The sequence below is a fragment of the Mercenaria mercenaria genome, chromosome 4, assembly GCF_021730395.1.
Source record: "Mercenaria mercenaria strain notata chromosome 4, MADL_Memer_1, whole genome shotgun sequence".
Classification (NCBI taxonomy): domain Eukaryota; kingdom Metazoa; phylum Mollusca; class Bivalvia; order Venerida; family Veneridae; genus Mercenaria; species Mercenaria mercenaria.
Genome location: NC_069364.1, coordinates 84,508,926 through 84,532,170, shown reverse-complemented (window position 1 = coordinate 84,532,170; position 23,245 = coordinate 84,508,926). Strand labels below are relative to the sequence as shown.

The following is a 23,245-nucleotide window of genomic DNA, read 5'->3' as shown; positions in this document are numbered from 1 at the left end:
AAAGTGTACTGCCAATGATCATGTGAAAACAAAACTAGATGCCCACAGGCAACATGTCGAGCTGCCAGCTGTCAAAAGGACTACGAGTTGCACATGACACCCTGCCTCATTGAGGCAAACATTTATGCCAAATAAAAACTGATTGCAAAAAGTTACAATATAAGTTATTTATAGTAACAACAAAGGAAAGTAAATCTTTTAAAAAAATCTAAGTCCACATAAAAATTCTTATCAGTAGAGATAGGTCTAAATACACCTCAAAATTGGATGTTACATGCATACTGTACTACAGAAAAGTGGTCTTGATTTTTCCCTATGACCAGTAATAAACAAGAGGACCATGATGGTCCTGAATCGCTCACCTCTTCCCACATGACCCAGTTTTGAGTATGACGTCGTTTTTTCTATTATTTGACATAGTGACCTAGTTTTTGAGCTCATGTGACCCAGTTTTGAACTTGACCTAGATATTATCAAGATAAAAATTCTGACCAATTTTCATGAAGATCCATTGAAAAATATGGTCTCTAGAGAGGTCACAAGGTTTTTCTATTATTTGACCTATTGACCTAGTTTTCGAAGATACGTGACCCTGTTTTGAACTTTACCTAGATATCATGAAGATGAACATTCTCACTAATTTTCATGAAGATCTCTTGAAAAATATGGCCTCTAGAGAGGTCACAAGGTTTTTCTATTTTTATACCTACTGGCCTAGTTTTTGACCGCACGTGACCCCGTTTCGAAACTGACCTAGATATCATCAAGGTGAACATTCAGATCAATTTTCATGAAGATCCATTGAAAAATATGGCCTCTAGAGAGGTCAAAAGATTTTAATAATTTTAGACCTACTGACCTAGTTTTTGTCCACAGTTGACCCAGTTTCAAACATCACCTAGATATCATCAATATGAACATTCAGACCAACTTTCATACAGATCCCATAAAAAGTATGGCCTCTAGAGAGGTCACAAGGTTTTTTTATTATTTGACCTACTGACCTAGTTTTTTAGGGCACGTGACCCAGTTTCAAACTTGACCTAGATATCATCAAGGTGAACATTCTGACCAATTTTTATGGAGATTCATTCACAAGTATGGCCTCTAGAGAGGTCACAAGGTTTTTCTATTTTTAGACCTACTGACCTAGTTTTGATCGCACATGATCCTGTTTCGAACTTGACCTAGATATCATCAAGCTGAACATTCAGACCAATTTTCATACAGATCCCATGAAAAATATGGCCTTTAGAGAGGTCACAAGGTTTTTCTATTATTTGACCTACTGACCTAGTTTTTGACGGCACGTGACCCACTTTCGAACTTGACCTAGATATCATCAAGATGAACATTCAGACCAACTTTCATACAGATCCTATGATAAATATGGCCTCTAGAGAGGTCACAAGGTTTTTCTATATTTTGACCTACTGACCTAGTTTTTGAAGGCACGTGACCCACTTTCGAACTTGACCTAGATATCATCAAGATGAACATTCTGTCCAATTTTCATGAAGATCTCATGAAAAATATGGCCTCTAGAGAGGTCACAAGGTTTTTCTATTTTTAGACCTACTGACCTAGTTTTTGACCGCACGTGACCCAGTTTCGAACTTGACCTAGATATCATCAAGATGAACATTCAGACCAACTTTCATACAGATCTTGTGAAAAATATGGCCTTTAGAGAGGTCACAAGGTTTTTCTATTATTTGACCTACTGACCTAGTTTTTGATGGAACGTGACCCAGTTTCGAACTTGACCTAGATATCATCAAGGTGAACATTCTGACCAATTTTCATGAAGATCTTGTGAAATATATGGCCTCTAGAGAGGTCACAAGGTTTTTCTATTTTTAGACCTACTGACCTAGTTTTTGAAGGCACGTGACCCAGTTTCGAACTTGACCTAGATATCATCAAGGTGAACATTCTGACCAATTTTCATGAAGATCTTGTGAAATATATGGCCTCTAGAGAGGTCACAAGGTTTTTCTATTTTTCGACCTACTGACCTAGTTTTTGATGGCACGTGACCCAGTTTCGAACTTGACCTAGATTTCATCAAGATGAACATTCTGACCAACTTTCATAAAGATCCAATGAAAAATGTGACCTCTAGAGTGGTCACAAGCAAAAGTTTACGGACTGACGGACGCACGCACGGACGACGGACACCGCGCGATCACAAAAGCTCACCTTGTCACTTTGTGACAGGTGAGCTAAAAAGTTACAATATAAGCTATCTATAGTAACAACAAGGGGAAGTAATTCTTGCACATGACACTCCGTCTCATGATAGTGAACAATTGTGCCAAGTTACATCAAAATCCCTCCATGCATGAAAAAGAAATGCTCAGGACAAAGTCATTCTTGTATCTGACCTTTGACCTCGAAGTGTGACATTGACCTTAGACCTAGGGTCCTGGTTCTTGCGCATGACACTCCGTCCCATGGTTGTAAACATTTGTGCCAAGTTACATCAAAATCCCTCCATGCATGAAGAAGAAATGCTCCTGACAAAGTCATTATTGAATTTAACCTTTGACCTCCAAGTGTGACCTTGATCTTTGAGATAGGAACCTGCAGTTTGTGCATGCACTCCATCTCACTGAGGTTAACATTCATGCCAAATATAAACGAGATTGCTCCATGCATGTCAGTTATGGTCCGGACAAACAAATCCGGACGGACGCACGCACGCACATACACCGAACAGCCATTTGGACAACTATGGCTTCGCTTCCACAAGCGGGCTCAACAAAAAAACATATAACACCAAATGTTTTGAGTATATGTTGACTACAAAAACATAAGTAAGTGCTCACTACTTTATCTTTACCTAACTCTGCTGCTCAGTGGTGTCCTGTCCTAGCTTAATAACACTGCTCACTACTTTATCTCTTCCTAACTTTGCTGCTCAATGGTGTCATGTCCTAGCTTAATAACACTGCTCACTACTTTATCTCTACCTTACATTGCTGCTCAATGGTGTCATGTCCTAGCGTAATAACACTGCTCTCTACTTTATATCTACCTAACATTGTTACACAGTGGTGTCCTGTCCTAGCTTAATAACACTGCTCACTACTTTATCTCTACCTAACACTGCTGCTCAATGGTGTCCTGTCCTAGCTTAATAACACTGCTCACTACTTTATCTCTTCCTAACTTTGCTGCTCAATGGTGTCATGTCCTAGCTTAATAACACTGCTCACTACTTTATCTCTACCTAATATTGCTCCTCAGTGGTGTCATGCCCTAGCTTAATAACACTGCTCACTACTTTACCTCTACCTAATATTGCTGCTCAATACACATGTCCAAGCTTAATAACACTGCTGACTACTTTATCTCTTTACCCTAACTTTGCTGCTCAAAGCTGTCATGCCCAAGTTTATCAACACTGCTGACTACTTTATCTCTTTACCTTACTTTGCTGCTCAGTGATTTCCTGTCCTAGCATAATAATACTGCTCACTACTTTAACTCTACCTAACACTGCTGCTCAATGGTGTCATGCCCTAGCTTATTAACACTGCTCACTACTTTACCTCTACCTAATACTGCTGCTCAATAGTGTCATGCCCAAGCTTAATAACACTGCTCACTACATTATCTCTTTACCCTAACTTTGCTGCTCAGTGATTTCCTAACCTAGCATAATAACACTGCTCACTACTTTATCTCTACCTACCATTGCTACTCAATAGTGTCATGCCCAAGCTTAATAACACTGCTAACCACTTTATCTCTACCTAATATTGCTGCTCAATGGTGTCATGCCCTATCTTAATAACACTGCTGACTACTTTAACTCTTTACCCTAACTTTGCAGCTCGGTGATTTCCTGCCCTAGCATAATAACACTGCTCATTACTTTATCTCTACCTAACATTGCTGCTCAATAGTGTCATGCCCAAGCTTAATAACACTGCTCTTTACTTTATCTCTTTACCTATCTTTGCTGCTCTGTGATGTCCTGCCTTACCTTATTAACACTGCTGACTACTTTATCTCTTTACCTAACTTTGCTACTGAATGACAACTTGTCCTAACTTAACAACACTGCTCACTGCCCTATACTCTTTACCTAACTTTGCTACTGAATTACAACTTGTCCTAACTTAACAACACTGCTCACTGTTCTATACACTTTACCTAACTTTGCTACTGAATTACAACTTGTCCTAACTCAACAACACTGCTCACTGTCCTATACCCTTTACCTAACTTTGCTGCTGAGCAATGTGTAGTAGCACTGTTTACTTTATACCTTTATTAAGCTTTGCTGCAAAATGAAGTCCCCTTGTGCAGTTAAACAATGTTCACAACTCTGTCTCTACTTAATATTGCTGCACAATAAAATTCACAAGTGTCTAATAAGCAATGTTGACTACTTCATCTTTTTATCTCTTAGCCTTGTTGCTAACTGATGTCCTCTAGAATGTTACCACTGCTTGTTTCTTTACTTATGCAAATCAAGAGCAATTATTAAAGTCATATTTCTGATTAAGTTATGAATTATTGATATAACTATAATTTCAATCACAGATAATATATCATCACAATCATTATCATCAAACATCCATGAAGTATAACATACCTAGAAAATCCTCTTCAATGAAAACACCATAAACTGCAATTAATTAACCAGACCAAAAGTTATGGTAGATCCAGTGTACAAAAAAATCCATTCTTATAAAATTTCCCTGTTGAAGAACCACTATACGAGACTATATTTGAAACAAATGAATAATCAATGCGATTTAGTATCAACAAGAGCTGCCTTGCATCACCCTAGGACACTGCAGGATAAAATAAGAGACAAATTAATCCATAATTGGAATTAGCGATGACAAAATAGCTTCTTAGTACCCCCATCAATCAGCCTGGTGCCAGGCTTGTTCATTAATAACAAATTGCATCAATACAAGAGCTCTGAAATTTTAACCCTGCTGTGTTAAGGCCTCACTGACTGGATAATTGAACACTCTGTGAGAATTCATTTATAAGCTTGATTCTGACTGGTTGATTTTGAATCAATACTATTGGAGACTGGTTCACATGCAACAGAATGTCAACATGGACTTGAAATAATACTGTTATTATTGGTACAAATTTTGTTGCTACTAAAGTTACATAGTAGCAAAGTCAATATACGACAATAACAATAAATACAAGGGTGTGTAACATCACATAAACAAATGCTGCCAACATATATATTTCATAATTGTACTTTTTATAGCATATCTAAAATGCTTCTAAGGTAACTTGGTTTAAACAATATTTATTTCCAAATATGTGCTACATTACAAACATACATTAATGTCATAGGATTGAGGGGTAAGCTACAACGCTAGTATTAAAACTGCTTTCCTAAGGTAATTTGTTTACTGTATATCCTTTGTTTAATGCCATTAAAACAGTATTTAAGTTAGGACACACATGCAAGATAACTTTACTAACTTATTCTGCCAACTAAGTGACATCTGAGATGTTTTCTTCCATCTGTCAAATTATCAACAAGGACATTCACGTTGCCAAGGAATCAAACTTGCCACAAGCCTTGTGAGCTTGGTGTTTTTAGGCAATGGCATTATGTATTAACATGAAACAACTCTACTACGCAATAATGCCATCTTAAAATGCAATGAAATACACAGTTAGTCACCATCATGAAGGTCCCTTCAGGCTATAAACTAATGATCACAGCACAGGAAGTTCAACATTACCAACCATTATTGCGGAACCAGTCTAGACTCATCAATAACAAAATCAAATACCTTAAATATACCAGTCTAATGAGGGAGTTAGTTATGAATGAATGCAAACAGAAAACCAATATTTCTTGGAAAGCTAGTATAGATAATTAATGCTTCTGTTGTTGACATTTTTTCAGCGACACAATCAAACCTTACCAGTTAACCGTGAAACCAAATGACAGCCATTTTTCACCAATTTGTAATATCAATAAGAGTATAGAGATGTAAGTGTTAGATTTGAAAATAACTGAAATAAATTATCAAACTTTTTGATGGAGGAGGAAGACCCCAGGTGCCCCTCCGGGCATTGTTTCAGGGATGGGTGGGCACATGGGTAGAATCACTAACCTTCTATAACGCCAGCAAAATAGCTAACTCACATGAATAATTCTATACCCCTAGCGAGGTTTCGAAACCACCATGATGGACATTGGTGATCTGAAGTCAGAGACCTTAGTACTTCTAAGATTTATTTCTACAGATGGGGCTTTGGTGGCCAAGCAGGTAAGGTTGCTGACTTTGCAAACCTCACTTGAGGAAACCATCCAGCTGGTTTCTTGAAGGCCTGCAGTTCTACCCAGGTACCTTCTTATGCCTGAAATCATGCCCAAAGCGACCATTTGGGTTTCCTCTACTAGCTAAAGCTTTAAATATTGCCATACAACCTAAACTGTATCAGTGGGACTCTAAACTCAACAAGAGGACCATGATGGTCCTGAATCACTCACCTCTTCCCACAAGACCCAGTTTTGAGTATGACGTCGTTTTTTCTATTATTTGACATAGTGACCTAGTTTTTGAGCTCATGTGACCCAGTTTTGAACTTGACCTAGATATTATTAAGATAAAAATTCTGACCAGTTTTCAAGAAGATCCATTGAAAAATATGTTCTCTAGAGAGGTCACAAGGTTTTCCTATTATTTGACCTATTGACCTAGTTTTCGAAGGTACGTGACCCTGTTTTGAATTTTACCTAGATATCATCAAGGTGAACATTCTCACTAATTTTCATGAAGATCTCATGAAAAATATGGCCTCTAGAGAGGTCACAAGGTTTTTCTATTTTTATACCTACTGGCCTAGTTTTTGACCGCACGTGACCCAGTTTTGAAACTGACCTAGATATCATCAAAGTAAACATTCAGATCAATTTTCATGAAGATCCATTGAAAAATATGGCCTCTAGAGAGGTCAAAAGATTTTAATAATTTTAGACCTACTGACCTAGTTTTTGACCGCAGTTGACCCAGTTTCAAACTTGACCTAGATATCATCAAGATGAACATTCAGACCAACTTTCATACAGATCCCATGAAAAGTATGGCCTCTAGAGAGGTCACGAGGTTTTTTTATTATTTGACCTACTGACCCATTTTTTAAGGCACATGAACCAGTTTCAAACTTGACCTAGATATCATCAAGGTGAACATTCAGATCAATTTTCATGAAGATCCATTGAAAAATATGGCCTCTAGAGAGGTCAAAAGATTTTAATAATTTTAGACCTACTGACCTAGTTTTTCACCGCACATGACCCTGTTTCGAACTTGAACTAGATATCATCAAGATGAACATTCAGACCAACTTTCATACAGATCCCATGAAAAATATGGCCTTTAGAGAGGTCACAAGGTTTTTCTATTATTTGACCTACTGACCTAGTTTTTGATGGCACGTGACCCATTTTCAAACTTGATCTAGATATCATCAAGATGAACATTCAGACCAACTTTCATACAGATCCCATGAAAAATATGGCCTCCAGAGAGGTCACAAGGTTTTTCTATTATTTGACCTACTGACCTAGTTTTTGATGGCACGTGACCCACTTTCGAACTTGAGCTAGATATCATCAAGGTGAACATTCTGACCAATTTTCATGAAGATCTCATGAAATATATGGCCTCTAGAGAGGTCACAAGGTTTTTCTATTTTTAGACCTACTGACCTAGTTTTTGACCGCATGTGACACAGTTTCGAACTTGACCTAGACATCATCAAGATGAACATTCAGGCAAACTTTCATACAGATCCCATGAAAAATGTGGCCTTTAGAGAGGTCACAAGGTTTTTCTATTATTTGACCTACTGACCTAGGTTTTGATGGTATGTGACCCAGTTTCGCACTTGACCTAGATATCATCAAGATGAACATTCTGACCAATTTTCATGAAGATCTTGTGAAATATATGGCCTCTAGAGAGGTCACAAGGTTTTTCTATTTTTAGACCTACTGACCTAGTTTTTGATGGCACGTGACCCAGTTTCGAACTTGACCTAGATATCATCAAGGTAAACATTCTGACCAATTTTCATTAAGATCTTTTGAAATATATGGCCTCTAGAGAGGTCACAAGGTTTTTCTATTTTTAGACCTACTGACCTAGTTTTTTTAAGGGACGTGACCCAGGTTCGAACTTGACTTAGATATCATCAAGATGAACATTCTGACCACCTTTCATAAAGATCCCATGAAAAATGTGACCTCTAGAGTGGTCACAAGCAAAAGTTTACGGACGGACGCACGGACGACGGACACCACGCGATCACAAAAGCTAACCTTGTCACTTTGTGACAGGTGAGCTAACAAAAACAAAACAAGAGGACCATGATGGTCATGAATCGCTCACCTCTTCCCACATGACCCAGTTTTGTGTATGACGTCGTTTTTTCTATTATTTGACATAGTGATCTAGTTTTGAACTTGACCTAGGTATTATTAAGATAAAAATTCTGACCAATTTTCATGAAGATCCATTGAAAAATATGGTCTCTAGAGAGGTCACAAGGTTTTTCTATTATTTGTACTATTGACCTAGTTTTCAAAGGTACGTGACCCTGTTTTGAACTTTACCTAGATACCATCAAGGTGAACATTCTCACTAATTTTCATGAAGATCTCATGAAAAATATGGCCTCTAGAGAGGTCACAAGGTTTTTCTATTTTGATACCTACTGGTCTAGTTTTTGACCGCACGTGACCCAGTTTCGAAACTGACCTAGATATCATCAAGGTGAACATTCAGATCAATTTTCATGAAGATCAATTGAAAAATATGGCCTCTAGAGAGGTCAAAGATTTTAATAATTTTAGACCTACTGACCTAGTTTTTTAATGCAGTTGACCCAGTTTCAAACTTGACCTAGATATCATCAAGATGAACATTCAGACCAACTTTCATACAGATCCCATGAAAAGTATGGCCTCTAGAGAGGTCACAAGGTTTTTTTATTATTTGACCTACTGACCTAGTTTTTTAAGGCACGTGACCCAGTTTCAAACTTGACCTAGATATCATCAAGGTGAACATTCTGACCAATTTTCATGAAGATCCATTCACAAGTATGGCCTCTAGAGAGGTCAAAAGATTTTAATAATTTCAGACCTACTGACCTAGTTTTTCACCGCAGTTGACCCAGTTTCGAACTTGACTTAGATATCACCAAGATGAACATTCAGACAAATTTTCATACAGATCCCTGAAAAATATGGCCTTTAGAGAGGTCACAAGGCTTTTCTATTATTTGACCTACTGACCTAGTTTTTGATGGCACCTGACCCACTTTTGAACTTGACCTAGATATCATCAAGATGAACATTCAGACCAACTTTCATACAGATCGCATGAAAAATATGGCCTCTAGAGAGGTCACAAGGTTTTTCTATTTTTAGACCTACTGACCTAGTTTTTGACTGCACGTGACCCAGTTTCGATCTTGACCTAGGTTTCATCAAGATGAACATTCAGACCAACTTTCATACAGATCCCATGAAAAATATGGCCTTTAGAGAGGTCACAAGGTTTTTCTATTATTTGACCTACTGACCTAGATTTTGATGGCACGTGACCCAGTTTCAAATTTGATCTAGATATCATCAAGATGAATGTTCTGACCAATTTTCATGAAGATCTTGTGAAATATATGGCCTCTAGAGAGGTCACAAGGTTTTTCTATTTTTAGACCTACTGACCTAGTTTTTGAAGGCACGCGACCCAGTTTCAAACTTGACCTAGATAATATCAAGGTGAACATTCTGACCAATTTTCATGAAGATCTTGTGAAATATATGGCCTCTTGAGAGGTCACAAGATTTTTCTATTTTTAGACCTACTGACCTAGTTTTTGATGGCACCTGACCCACTTTTGAACTTGACCTAGATATCATCAAGATGAACATTCTGACCAACTTTCATAAAGATCCCATGAAAAATGTGACCTCGAGAGTGGTCACAAGCAAAAGTTTACGGACGGACGCACGGACGACGGACACCGCACGATCACAAAAGCTCACCTTGTCACTTTGTGACAGGTGAGCTAAAAATACATAAGCAATCATTTCTAGGACACCAAGATAATCTCATTTTAAAAACTCCATACACGGGATTTAATTCTACACCACACAAAGTGAATATCTTTTTAAGTCTTGAGTCCAGTCTATTACATAATCAGGGCTCCAGATAAGATGCGTATTAGCGTAAATTACGTATAGAAATAATGCAAATACGCATGTCTAATAATTTCTAAGCGTATAAAAATGTATATGAAATTACAGAAACGCACACAATGCTTTTATAGGTCAGAGACCACCAATTCAAAAAAGTACAGGGAACTTACTGGGAATGAGGTAAGTGTATACCTGGGCATAAGGTAGCATCTGTGCGTTCTGATTGGTCAGTCATGTAAACAAACCCAAGAAGTGATTATTTTTTTCAAAATGGAATATTTTTACTGCATTTACAGTATTTCATTATACATTTTGACAAAATTTGCTACATTTTATGTGTATTGAAAGAAAGTTTCATCAAATGAATTTCTCCCGCCATGACAACGATGTAAAGAGGGGGTCATCTCATTCACACGAAAATTACTTAAATAAAGTATCACTATTCATATGTTTTTCGTCCGATATTTTGGTGGAACTAAAGATAGTTCTTGAAAAAAATGTGATTTGATATTCATGTTTCGATATATGGAAGGCCGTACACACCATAATGTTATAATGGAAGTCTATGGGAAAACAATTGGTGTTCTCTACCCTTTACTAGCGTAAATACAACATCTGAATCATCTGGATGCATTACGTTACATAGCTGATCAGCCTTAATTCTGCCACATTGAACGTATACATGCATCGTATGATCTCTATAAACCTAGGTTAAACTATACACTCAATGCGTGCATTAGTCCAAATAATTGTACTCGAGAGTTGAATATCGTTATATTATTTTGACTTGTCGATATCCGGCTCTAGGTAGACAACGTAGAATATCAAAATGTAAAATCAGTCTGCCCGAGGACTCATTATTTAGACTATGCGTGCATTAACTAATATTGATGGTAAGGTAGTGTATTTAAAAGCGGTGTCGATTTAAATGATCAACTTCCGGTGTGAAGTAAACAAAAACAAAATGTCTCTTTCGAAGACTGCTCATTTCTAAAGGTGAAAAGACGCTTTAGTATTTCTTTCAACCTATAAAAAATGATCAAAAAAAAAAAAAAATCATAAAAGGTATATTGGCTAATCTTTTGGATACCGTAGTGAGTACATGCATGAAGCCGAAGCATGTTTCAATTTCGGAGAAAACGCATGCGGTTTGGAAAGAATTATATCCTTGGAATGTTACTGATTCTGGCAATCCTATACAAACTAAATTAAAATGTGCATTATGCATAAAGTGTAAAATGAAAAATGTGTTTGTGTCCACTGGTTCTAGTAACCTCTAAAAGTCTACTATAGATAGGCATTGTGATTCCACTGACCATCAAAATGCAACCAAAATGTCTTTGAAAGACTATATGACAGAAAGTAAAATTTTGATTGACACTGATTGTGAATAAAAAGCAGAAACTTGACATAAGTCATGGGTGTTACACCCAATAAATATGTTAATAGTTATAAAACTGTTTTGTGTTTTTTTTCTCATTTATGTTTTTTTTAGCATTAAAATTACTCCTAGTCAATTTCAGATTTTACCATTTTACTCATTCACAAGAATTATGATGAGTAATTACTCCTAGGCCAAAAAAATTATCTGGAGCCCTGCATAATATATCACTTCAACACTATTTACTTACTTAACCTCTCAGGTTTAATGGAACCTACAGACATATCAATCCAATCAACTAACAGCCAACATCTTAATCAACTAACAGCCAACATCACCATTTTTACGGTGGTCATTTAACCGTTGATAATTACATCAGGGCTCGATCAGAACATTTAATTTCCTTTCCTAGCTGCCTGTTATTTCCTTGTAATTAATTATTCCTGAAATAGGGGATATACCAGATCATAAATATTTTAGATCATAATTTGGAGAACAGGAAGAAGTGTCATAGTCCTCTCTTTTTAAGTTAGGAACGATATTGCCACAGCACATGTAAAGTCCCAAGTTTTACTCTGAAGTGTTTGTATAAACAGTTAATAGCATTATTTGGGTATTTTTCCTGCATTGTCTCTTTCAATGATCATCAAATTTGTGTGTATAGGACTCATTAAACACATATTTGTGCATACTAAGGACCCATTAAACACATATTTGTGCATACAGGACCCTGCTTAAACACATATGTGTGCATGTAGGACCCATTTAAACAATATTTGTGCATACAGGACCCATTAAACACATATTTTTTTTATTTTTTCGTACCTTTATCACAGAATGTACCATATTAAAAGACAGTTGGTGTAATAAAACTTTATAACTTTAAGGTTAGCAGTTAGAACCTCAACTATCCCAGCAAAAGTACACCACTTCAGTTTTCTTTTGGCTGAAATACAATATATGTGTTGCAAAAATTGCAGTAGCCAAAGTTTAGACTTTGAAGGACATTCAGAGTATAAGGAAGACTGCAACTGACTTGTAAATATATAAATATTACAGAAGTGCTAATGAATTGTGAATGTGAGGACTTTAATTCCCCTTTATCTTACCTTTGACTCTGACATATTCTTCAACAATCCAGCTCTACATGCAACCAACAAAATGATTCCAGTATATTTCCTATCAACCTTTGTTTTAAAAGGCATAAATTCATTTACATAATTAAATTACTGGAATGGTACAAAAATGGCCCTCAAGTTGCTCATATAGATCTGCACCAATTAGTTTCCATACTGCATATTATAGATATGGTGCCTCTGGAAAAGTCTTATCATTTTATATCACTAAATCTATATATACCTTTCAAACATTCATTGCTTCACTAACTGTCTCATTAATAATTAAGTATTGGCATGATAAGCCCCAATTAGTGAATGTCAACTTGGCCTTGTAAACTTTGGAGATCATTTTTAATAAAAGAAGTAGATTTGTATTAGATCAAAGTCTCCATAAAGGTCAAAACAAATACTGATTTAGTAACAAATATCATTGTGAGATAATGTAACGCATGGGTTATTTTAGCAAATACTAAACGAAGTCTTAACAGTCGAACTTCATTTGCTCAAACTCGGATAATTCAAACACAAACCTATGCTCAAACTCATCGTCAGGTCCCAGCAAAATCCCTGTATAATCTATATAGTTTCATGGCCCAAACTACAGATACTGATAACTCAAACAAATTTAACAGTCCCATAGAGTTTGAGTGAAAGAAGTTCGACAATAGTTTGTTTGATACTTTACAAGAGTTCCAAGATCTTGGATGATGCTTTGAAATCATTTATATTCAAGGGGGATAATCTTTGCAGATTCTGTCAATGCTGTTATATCAATCCAAGAAAACAACTACAAAAGCTGAAGTATACAAATTCACTTTCCCAAGAAACAGCCATTTTGACCAAAAGCACAAAAATTCAATGATTTCACAGTATACAATTACCAGTTTAGGGAACCATCCATATTTGGTAAAAGGCACCAAGTAAAAACTTAATAACCAAGCTGTAGTCCACAGAGTATAGCATCATTTTAAAACATCTAAGCTCATACAACAGTCTTTAATAAAGATTTTTTTTCACATCAAAGTGCATATATATATTCTTTAAGACAACATGCTTTATATGCACACAACTTCTCCACATTAAAGAAAATGCCAATGGACATATTGTGTTGCTTAGGGATTAAACTCTCCACCTCTGCTTTTATAGTCTTGTGCTCTACCTTCTTAGCTAACCCATGGCATGCATTAACTTCCTATCTTACCATACCATCCAACGCCATGGTTTCCAAATATAAATGAAGTGTTAGCCAATAACAGCCTGTGTGGAGAAAAAAACTGAAACACTTCAAGCTGTCAAAACTTATCAAGAGCTTCCCATACATATGAAACAATGTAGTTACCTGGTACCATCTGGAGTGAGGCTTTAACAAGATCTGACCCAGAGGCCCATTTTCTGAGAGGATTTTGTTCAAATGATGCTGTCCACTCTCCTGTAAGCCACTTCAGCTGCCTGAAGAGAGAAATGTGTATTAAACATGTGAGCACTGTTCAGATAGTAAAGGTGAATAATCAAACAATGTCTATGAAAAAATATTGCTTGTACATCCTTATAACCTGCTTGACAAAGAGGCAAAACTCTGCTATAAATTCTATGTAAGTAAAATAATGCTTTTACCTCCCTTTATCTATACTGGTATTCTATAAACAAATTGGATCAACATTGCGGCATAACTAGACTAGATAATCTTTTAAAAAAAATTCTCATATATTCTGGCTTCATCAGTCTTGGCTCTGATTATCAAAATTTGAATATAGCTTCAGGAGTTATCTCCTGTGAACAAAACACAGGGTCTGAACACAGACTATTCTTGACCTGGCATGAAAACTATATGACCAGCCAGATGAATAAAAGCATTGTGTTTTCAGATATACTATACATCATTTGAAAGGGGCTTATATGCCACTATGTGTTTTTCATTTTGGCTTGATTTGTGATGAAAACAGGTTGTTTTTTTCTATCTGTTCATATTTTTTTCATGCCAGGTCATCAGGGCCGATACAGAATGCAAGCATTTTGACTAGTTAAACTGATGGCACCAACGTGAAGTTGAATAATAAAATTAATCAAGCAATTACATAATTGACCTTATTATTTGTCCTCTAACAGATATCTCATGTTTTGAACACTGAAACAAGTAACAAGGCCAGTATAAAATTATTTGATTAATAACTTTATATTATTGATTTTTCTGGCCTGTAATGAGCACACAATATGAAATTTGGCAGTTCAAACTTAATTCAAGGACCATACTGTAACTCTGATATTATTTGAACAATTGTGAACATTATATGAAAACAACCAAGATCTTGTAGCCATACACATTACTGAGTAAGTTTTGTGAAGATTGTTCAAGAAACATTAGGGTTACAATGAGACCAACAACTGATTGATGACAGACAACTGGGGCAGTCACAAAAGCTCACTGTTGAGGAAAGTGGGCACGGTGAGCAAATAAAGAAACATAAATTTGTCTCCAGACCTGAACATACAACATGCTCTTATGATATAATTACATAAACCCGGATTTTATATGAATTACATTCCAATGACATTTATACAATGATCTCATTGAAAACTATTTGACTGGGTTTTGCATACATATTTTTGCTACTGAAAACATCTTTATAAACTCTTTCTGCTTATAACAGAAAATTAGATAATTGTGCAACATTATGTAATATGAGCTGAGGTATTTTAATAATGAAAAGAGAATTAAGGATAGCCTAATCACTGATTGTGAAAGATATTTGCCAATTTTTGTCAAAACTGAATTTTTCCACAATTTTTTTTTGTATATTAACGTTATTTACATTACTTGTGTTTTCAATTCAAGGCTAAATACAAAACATTCACGGGTTTTTGTTTTTGTTTTTTGGTTTTGGTTTTACAATTATGCACCATTACACAGACAACACAGTAAAGGTTAAATAGCACCATACAGGACTAAAAATTCCGGTAACACCTCATTTACATCAAAATATAAATAATATGAGGCATGGAATCTGGAAACTTTTATACCAACTGGTATCACAGAGATAATGTAAAACCAAATATTCACCTATTACTATCATGCAAGGGTAAGGAAGTGGTTCAATTTCTTTTCATACACAACTTGTCATCCCAGAACCAAATGGTTCAAATCTTTAAAGGGACATTCAGGTGTTTTGTTCAGAAATAGATTCATGACGTATTTATACTATTTTACTCAGTCAACTAAAGGAAACAGATAGAGGCTGTTGTATAGAATTTAAAGATTGCTACGACAGTAGCTAGATGACTATATGTTCAGTCAGGAAAACATCTGGCAAACTGTCCAATCAAACTCTGGTTCTCTTACACTATCTGTGGTAAAAATATGTAACATCAAATAAAACAAGAGCTGTCACAGGAGACAGCGTGCTCGACTATTTCGATGCTGGATAGTGAAACTGGGCACATCTGAGGAAACTAGAGCCGTCACTGGAGTGTTTAATGACTCCAATTGTGGATGAAGATATTGCACAATAGCCTGAGTCTATGTCAAAAATATCAACTTAAAGTAATAAGAGAGGTAAAGATAAAATGTATCAAAACACTATATAAGTATATCCTAAGCAAAAAGGGGCATAATTCATTAAATATTGGTGCCAGAGTTATGCAGCTTGTGTCATATAGTGTGGGTGATGATGTTGAACAACTATCTTAAGTTTGAATCAAATCCATTCAGTAATAACAGAGACAGAGTGAAAGTGCATCAAAACTTTAACCTAAAAAATTGGTGCCAGAGTTATGCACCTTGCGTCATATGGTGTGGGTGATGATGTTGAACAACTATTTTAAGTTTGAATCAAATCCATTCAGTAATAACAGAGACAGAGTGAAAGTGCATCAAAACTTAACGTAAAATTCTAAGTAAAAAGGGGAAATAATTCATGAAAAATTGGTCCCAGAGTTATGCACCTTGCATCATATGATAAGGGTAATGATGTTGAACAATTGTTAAAGTTTGAATCAGATCCATTCAGTAATAACAGAGATAGAGTGAAAGTGCATAAAACTTTAACCTGAAATTCTAAGTAAAACGGGGAATAATTCATGAAAAATTGTGCCAGAGTTATGCATCTTGTGTCATATGATGTGGGTGATAATGCTGAACAACTGTTTTAAGTTTGAATCAAATCCATTCAGTTATAACAGAGGTAGAGTGGAAGTGCACCAAAACTTTATCCTGAAATTCTAAGTAAAAAGGGGGAATAATTCATGAAAAAATGGTGCCAGAGTTATGCACCTTGTGTCATATGATGTGGGTGATGATGTTGAACAACTATTTTAAGTTAGAATCAAATCCATTCAGTAATAACAGAGATAGAGTGAAAGTGCATCAAAACTTTTACCTGAAAATCTAAGTGAAAAGGGGGGATAATTCATGAAATATTGGTGCCAGAGTTATTGCCCTTATGTCAGATGATGTGGATGATACTGAGGAATAAGTATTTCAAGTTTGAATCAAATCCATCAAGTAATTACAGAGATATGTTGAAAAAAGAGAAAGTGCACCAAAACTTTAACCAAGGTGGGGACGCGGAAAGACGCTGCCGCCGCCGCTGGGGCGAGTAGGATAGCTCTCCTTATACTTCGTATAGTTGAGCTAAAAAAGATGAATATGGCATTTCATAGCAATTTTCAGATGTTATCTTGACCTGGCATACAATTTCAGGTTAGCTTAACCATTTCAGTTGTAATCTTAACATCTAATGAAGCAATCATCTACATTTTTCGACTAAACATGTCAATAAAACGTGAGAAATATATAAATTCTACATTAGTTTAAAAGATTTTTAATTTTTCATTCACTTTTCCCCATGTATATCCTTTTAAAAAGCAGTCTCACTTTTAAGACAGAGGCAAATGAAGCCCCGAAATGCATACACATGCATACTTGAAAGGGAGTCATGACAGCAGTGTTTGGAGGGAAAATCATTTTCTACAATGTTGAATTTATTTTGACATTACAACATCCTAATGGCAAACTTCATTTCAGGTCATGTCTTTTTTTAAGACAGTATGACCTGAACATCTATTTCATTTTGTAATTACAGAACACAAACTGCAATAAAGAAACACATACATCAAGAACAGTAACTCAATTCTGGTAATCTGGTTATCTGTATAAGGCATGCAATTTTTTCCGTAACTGCTGGCCTACCTCAGGTTAGTGGATGATATGCTAATTGTCAGAAACAAGTAATAAAAGCTGCTTATACACAAATGCTCTAACAATTTTTAAGTCATAAAGGGGCTTAAAGTTTTCCAAATTTAAATCAGTTAATGACCTGGCTCAGCTGTGAGGCCCTTTCATGATCCTAAAGAATTGTGTTGTTTAAAACCATTCTGACATGCAGAATTCTTAGTTAAAAGGGGAACAGAGTCAAGAGTTACAGAACCTGTCTCTGATGATGGTGCCTTTCATAGAGTTTGAAAGTATTCTATCTACTTCTTGGTCAAAAATTCTCACATGCAAAACTATAAAAACAAGGAGCTGCATTCAATAAACGCTTGATGCCCCCAGTGGCATCCTTGTTGATAGATTTTGCACCCAAGTCCAAAACGAGATCAAGGTCAAGGTCAAACTGAGGTCAGGTGATGTTTGAAGATGAGGAATGGTCACAGGTTACATCTGCATTAGTATCAAGTCATTCTAGTAAGGGGTATTGATGCTAGACGAAACGGTCCCATTTGGTTAACCTCGTACGGACGGACGAACAAACGAACAGACGAACGAACGGGAAAATCACTATATGCCTCCCGCATCAGTAATGCTGGGGGCATAAAAATTGGATGTAAATGCCAATACCAAGTAAAGGGAGACAACAAAATGCTTAATTTTACCTTTGTTTGTAACAAAGTTTACACAGCCAGGAGCCATTGAACATGACCTCTTGGCAACTTTTGCAAACTTTGTATTTGCAGGACGGGCAGAGTGATCCACGGTTGAACAAAATACCCATTTCTGTTCGGCAACGTAGGCATATCTTTGACTGGTCATCTCCCGCTCGTAAAACACTGCACATCCGTATCAAATTGATCTCCCTTTTCAGGTTACTGAAAATGCAAAAAAGGTCAGAATAGTCAACTGCCTCGATCAGATTTACCTTTTTTAATAGGTTATTGAAGTGAAAGCAAGCTGCTCCAAGGCTTCCAATGGTAAATTAAGTTTGATCCAAAATGACTGTCCTGACAATTAAGGTGATACAAGTTCACTAAATATAAATAAGGTGTTATTTTCTTAGGAATTAGGGGTGTTTCCCCATGTGCAATGCTGCAACATGGAGCTGTAGTGCCTTAATAACCCTATTTTCAATATATTTGTTATCTATTTGCAATATATGTGAACAACCTCTGGCCATATTGAATGCAAGTGTAGTCAAATTAATGATAGGGTATACTGTAACATAAAATCTTGTAAGTTATGGCCCTTTACTAAAAGGTCAAACTTAACTTGTACAGGTGACATGAAACAAACCCCTTCTTACAAATGAAAATAGATAACCTCTTGCAGTAATAAAATGCATTCTTTGTGAGAAGAGGCTGTTGTAGACCAGTGGGAGATGAAATTATATACTGTGTATATGCTTTGTGTTTTTTTACATTCACCAGCCATAAAAATAACACAATGTGTTAAATTGAAAGTATTTTTACTCGATTAAATGATATTTTTTAGTATGAGAAGAGGTGGTAACAGGCTTAAAAGGAAACGTTAATATAGAAAATTAAAATTGTAACTTGTAACATGCATCACTGGGGAAAACATCAACTACACCGGCAAACTGTGGAAATCATTTATTGTGACACAGATTTTCAAATTTTACTCAAAGATGATAAATCATTTGAATCACATTTGCATGATCTGTTGAATATAACACCATTTCAGGGCTACTAAACCCTAGTGCCACCACCAAAATGTGGTGATAAGGAAAGGAGCTGTTGACATTTCCGTGGTGCAGCTATCACCTGTTTGAAATTGTAATGATCTATATTCTGTCATATATTTTTACTGATATAACTTATTTCGAGAATCAGAGAATGTAATGCCATGTAAGAACACGTTTTATACTTCGGGTTCAGCTGTAAATATGTTTAAAAATTATGTAAATTGTGGTGCTAAAAGCTTTTCTCCTGATGCAGACGTTTGCGTATTTTGATATATGTCAGTATTCAAAGTACATACTGATGCATAGACACAATATATGAACATTATTGTGCATGCAAATCTAAATATGTATGATGCTTACATACAACAAGAGGGCCAAGATGGCCCTAGGTCGCTCACCTGAGAAACACACCATAACGGTGTAAACATGTTTGACCTAGTGATTTCATGGAAACAAATATTCTGGCCAATTTTCATTAAGATTGGACCAAAAATGTGGTCCCTTTAGTTTAAAAAAGTATTTTCTTAGTAATTACCTAGTGACCTAGTTTTTGATCCTAGATGACCCATATTCGAACTTGACCTAAATTTTATCAAGGCAATCATTCTGACCCAATTTCACGAAGATCAATTGAAAAATACAGTCTCTATCGCATACACAAGGTTTTTCTTTGATTTGACCTAGTGACCTACTTTTTGATCCCAGATGACCCATATTCAAACTTGACCTAGATTTCATCAAGGCAATCATTCTGACATAATTTTATGAAGATCAATTGAAAAATACTGTCTATATTGCATACACAAGTTTTTTTCTTTGATTTGACCTAGTGACCTAGTTTTTAACTCCAGATGACCCATATTTGAACGTGACCTAGATTTTATCAAGGCAATCATTCCGACCAAATTTCATGAAGATCAATTGAAAAATACAGTCTCTAGCGCATACACAAGGTTTTTCTTTGATTTGACCTAGTGACCTTCTTTTTGATCCCAGATGACCCATATTCAAACTTGACCTAGATTTCATCAAGGCAATCATTCTGACATAATTTTATGAAGATCAATTGAAAAATACAGTCTATATTGCATACACAAGTTTTTTTCTTTGATTTGACCTAGTGACCTAGTTTTTAACCCCAGATGACCCATATTTGAACGTGACCTATATTTTATCAAGGCAATCATTCCGACCAAATTTCATGAAGATCAATTTAAAAATACAGCTTCTATCGCATACAAAAGGTTTTTCTTTGATTTGACCTAGTGACCTAGTATTTGACCCCAGATGACCCATATTCAAATTTGACCTAGATTTCATCAAGGTAATCATTCTGACAAAATTTCATGAAGATCAGTTGAAAAATACAGCCTCTATCGCATACACAATGTTTTTCTTTGATTTGACCTAGTGACCTAGTTTTTGACCCCAGATGACCCATTTTCTTACTTGGCCTAGATTTTATCAAGGTAATCATTCTGACCAAAATTCATGAAGATCAGTTGAAAAATACAGCCTCTATTGCATACACAAGGTTTTTCTTGATTTGACCTAGTGACCTAGATTTTGAGCCCAGATGACCCATTTTCGAACTTGGCCTAGATTTCTTAAAGGTAATCATTCTGACAAAATTTCATGAAGATCAGTTGAAAAAAACAGCCTCTATCACATACACAAGCTAAATGTTGACAGACAGACAAACGCCGGACGCCAGACATCGAGCGATCAGAAAAAGTGAGCTAAAAACATTAATTTTGAGTTAATGAAACCTCTGGTAATGGAATTATGACATTATTTTTTAAAAGTAGTAGAGCTGTGGCATTATTAATGGCGCTATACAGTAGTGGTGGCGCTGTGGCATATGGTTTGCCTTTTACTGTTTTATTGCAGTGATCCATATTGTTTTAGATCTTAACAGAATGAAGATATTTTCTTTCTCATATAATTCATAAATTTTATATCAAAGAAAGTAAACAGAAAAGATAGGAAGCACATAGCAAATCATTTCAAAAAGAATAGTTTCCACCAAATTACATTTCCTACAACCATGTGTTTCTTCAAGAAATGTGTCATTATGCATAATATTATGTAACCTGCCTAGAATCATTTCATTGCATTGACAAACAGCATAGTATCAAATGTATTTTGCTGACTGTGACTTAACTCAGAAGTGACAGATTTTTTTTTTTTACATTTTCTTTTTCAAATATCTAATTGTGTTTGTATTTCGGTTTAAGTGTCTTTTTCTACATCAAATATTTCGGGACTGTCCGGTTTGGTGGTCGTCCGAATTTGGTGGTCGCAAGCCAGTAATATGCACAAGATTCCTGACTGGAAACTACTGAGCTAACTCAGGGTGGGAAATATAAATTTTAGGATGTGCATTATCTAAAATAATAACATCTACAATTATTAACATTAAACAACTGTATGATAATGTATAATATTTAATTTTATGATGTACATTTTTATAGGCCAACTGTAGTGTCTAAATGCCAACATCCTTTTTGTGTTTTTCATATTTATATTTGTATGATTATGTGTCAACTGAAGAAGCTTATTATAAAGAGAAACATACTTCGACATGTCACTGTGTTTATTTATACAAGAGGGCCATAATGGCCCTATATCGCTCACCTGATATCATTGCACTTAAGGACAAGAAGGTTAAACAAGAGCTGTCGGATGACAGCGCGCTCGACTATTCGAAGAATTGATTGAAGAATGGGGTCAAAATATTTCCATAGATTTTCAGACTAAACAAAAAAATGGATTAAACAAAAAATGTTCCTGTATTTGTGGATTTCGATTAGTCTTGCACTAAATGGCAATGTGTGACCATGATGGCAAATATGTTAAGTTATATGTTAGGCAGAACATGGACTTATATGAAAAATTTAACTAATTTCTAAGTCCAAAAAGGGCCATAATTCAGTCAAAATAGTTGACAGAGTTATGTACTCTTGCCTACAGATGGAAATCATGTTGATAAACTAGTGTTAAAAGTTTCAAAGCCACAGTTCAAACAGTTTTGACAAAACGCTGACTTGTAAGAAAAATTGAACAAATTTCAAAGTCCAAAAAGGGCCATAATTCAGTCAAAATAATTGTCAGAGTTATGTACTCTTGCCTACAGATGGAAATCATAATGATAAACAAGTGTTTAAAGTTTAAAAGCCATATGTCAAATAGTCTTGACAAAACATGGACATTTACAAAACAGAACCAATTTCCAAGTTCAAAAAGGGCAATAATTCAGCCAAAAAAGATGAGAGAGTTACGTACTCTTGCCTATTGATAGAGACTATTATACTGAACAAGATATAAAAGTTTCAAAGCCATATGTCAAACACTTTACACAAAATATAAACTGGTACGAAAAACTTAACCTAGATTTCTAAGTCTAAAGGGGCCATAATTCAGTCAAAATGCTTGATGGAGTTATGTACTCTTGCCTACAACTGGACATTGTGATGGTAAACAAGTGTTGAAAGTTTCAAAGCTTTATCTCAAAAGACTTTGTCAAAATGTGGACTGGTACGAAAAACTTAACCAAGATTTCTAAGTCAAAAAGGGGCCATAATTCAACCAAAATGCTTGATGGAGTTATGTACTCTTG

General features: G+C 35.6%; 1 protein-coding gene across 5 annotated transcripts in view; it reads right to left on the bottom strand.

Moving 5' to 3' along the window:
- LOC123552334 (uncharacterized) overlaps nucleotides 1-23,245 on the bottom strand; it is a 136,197-nt gene that overhangs the window by 86,736 nt on the left and 26,216 nt on the right. For 4 of the 5 annotated variants that reach the window (XM_053541847.1, XM_053541848.1, XM_053541846.1 and 1 more), the window contains 2 exons: nucleotides 18,584-18,796; nucleotides 14,055-14,164 (listed from right to left, as the gene is read on the bottom strand). In XM_053541847.1, coding sequence (XP_053397822.1) covers nucleotides 14,055-14,164; nucleotides 18,584-18,796 — 323 coding nt within the window. Of the gene's footprint in view, nucleotides 1-4,609; nucleotides 4,925-14,054; nucleotides 14,165-18,583; nucleotides 18,797-23,245 lie in introns of those variants that run through there. The other variant, XM_053541851.1, reaches the window with a different exon arrangement.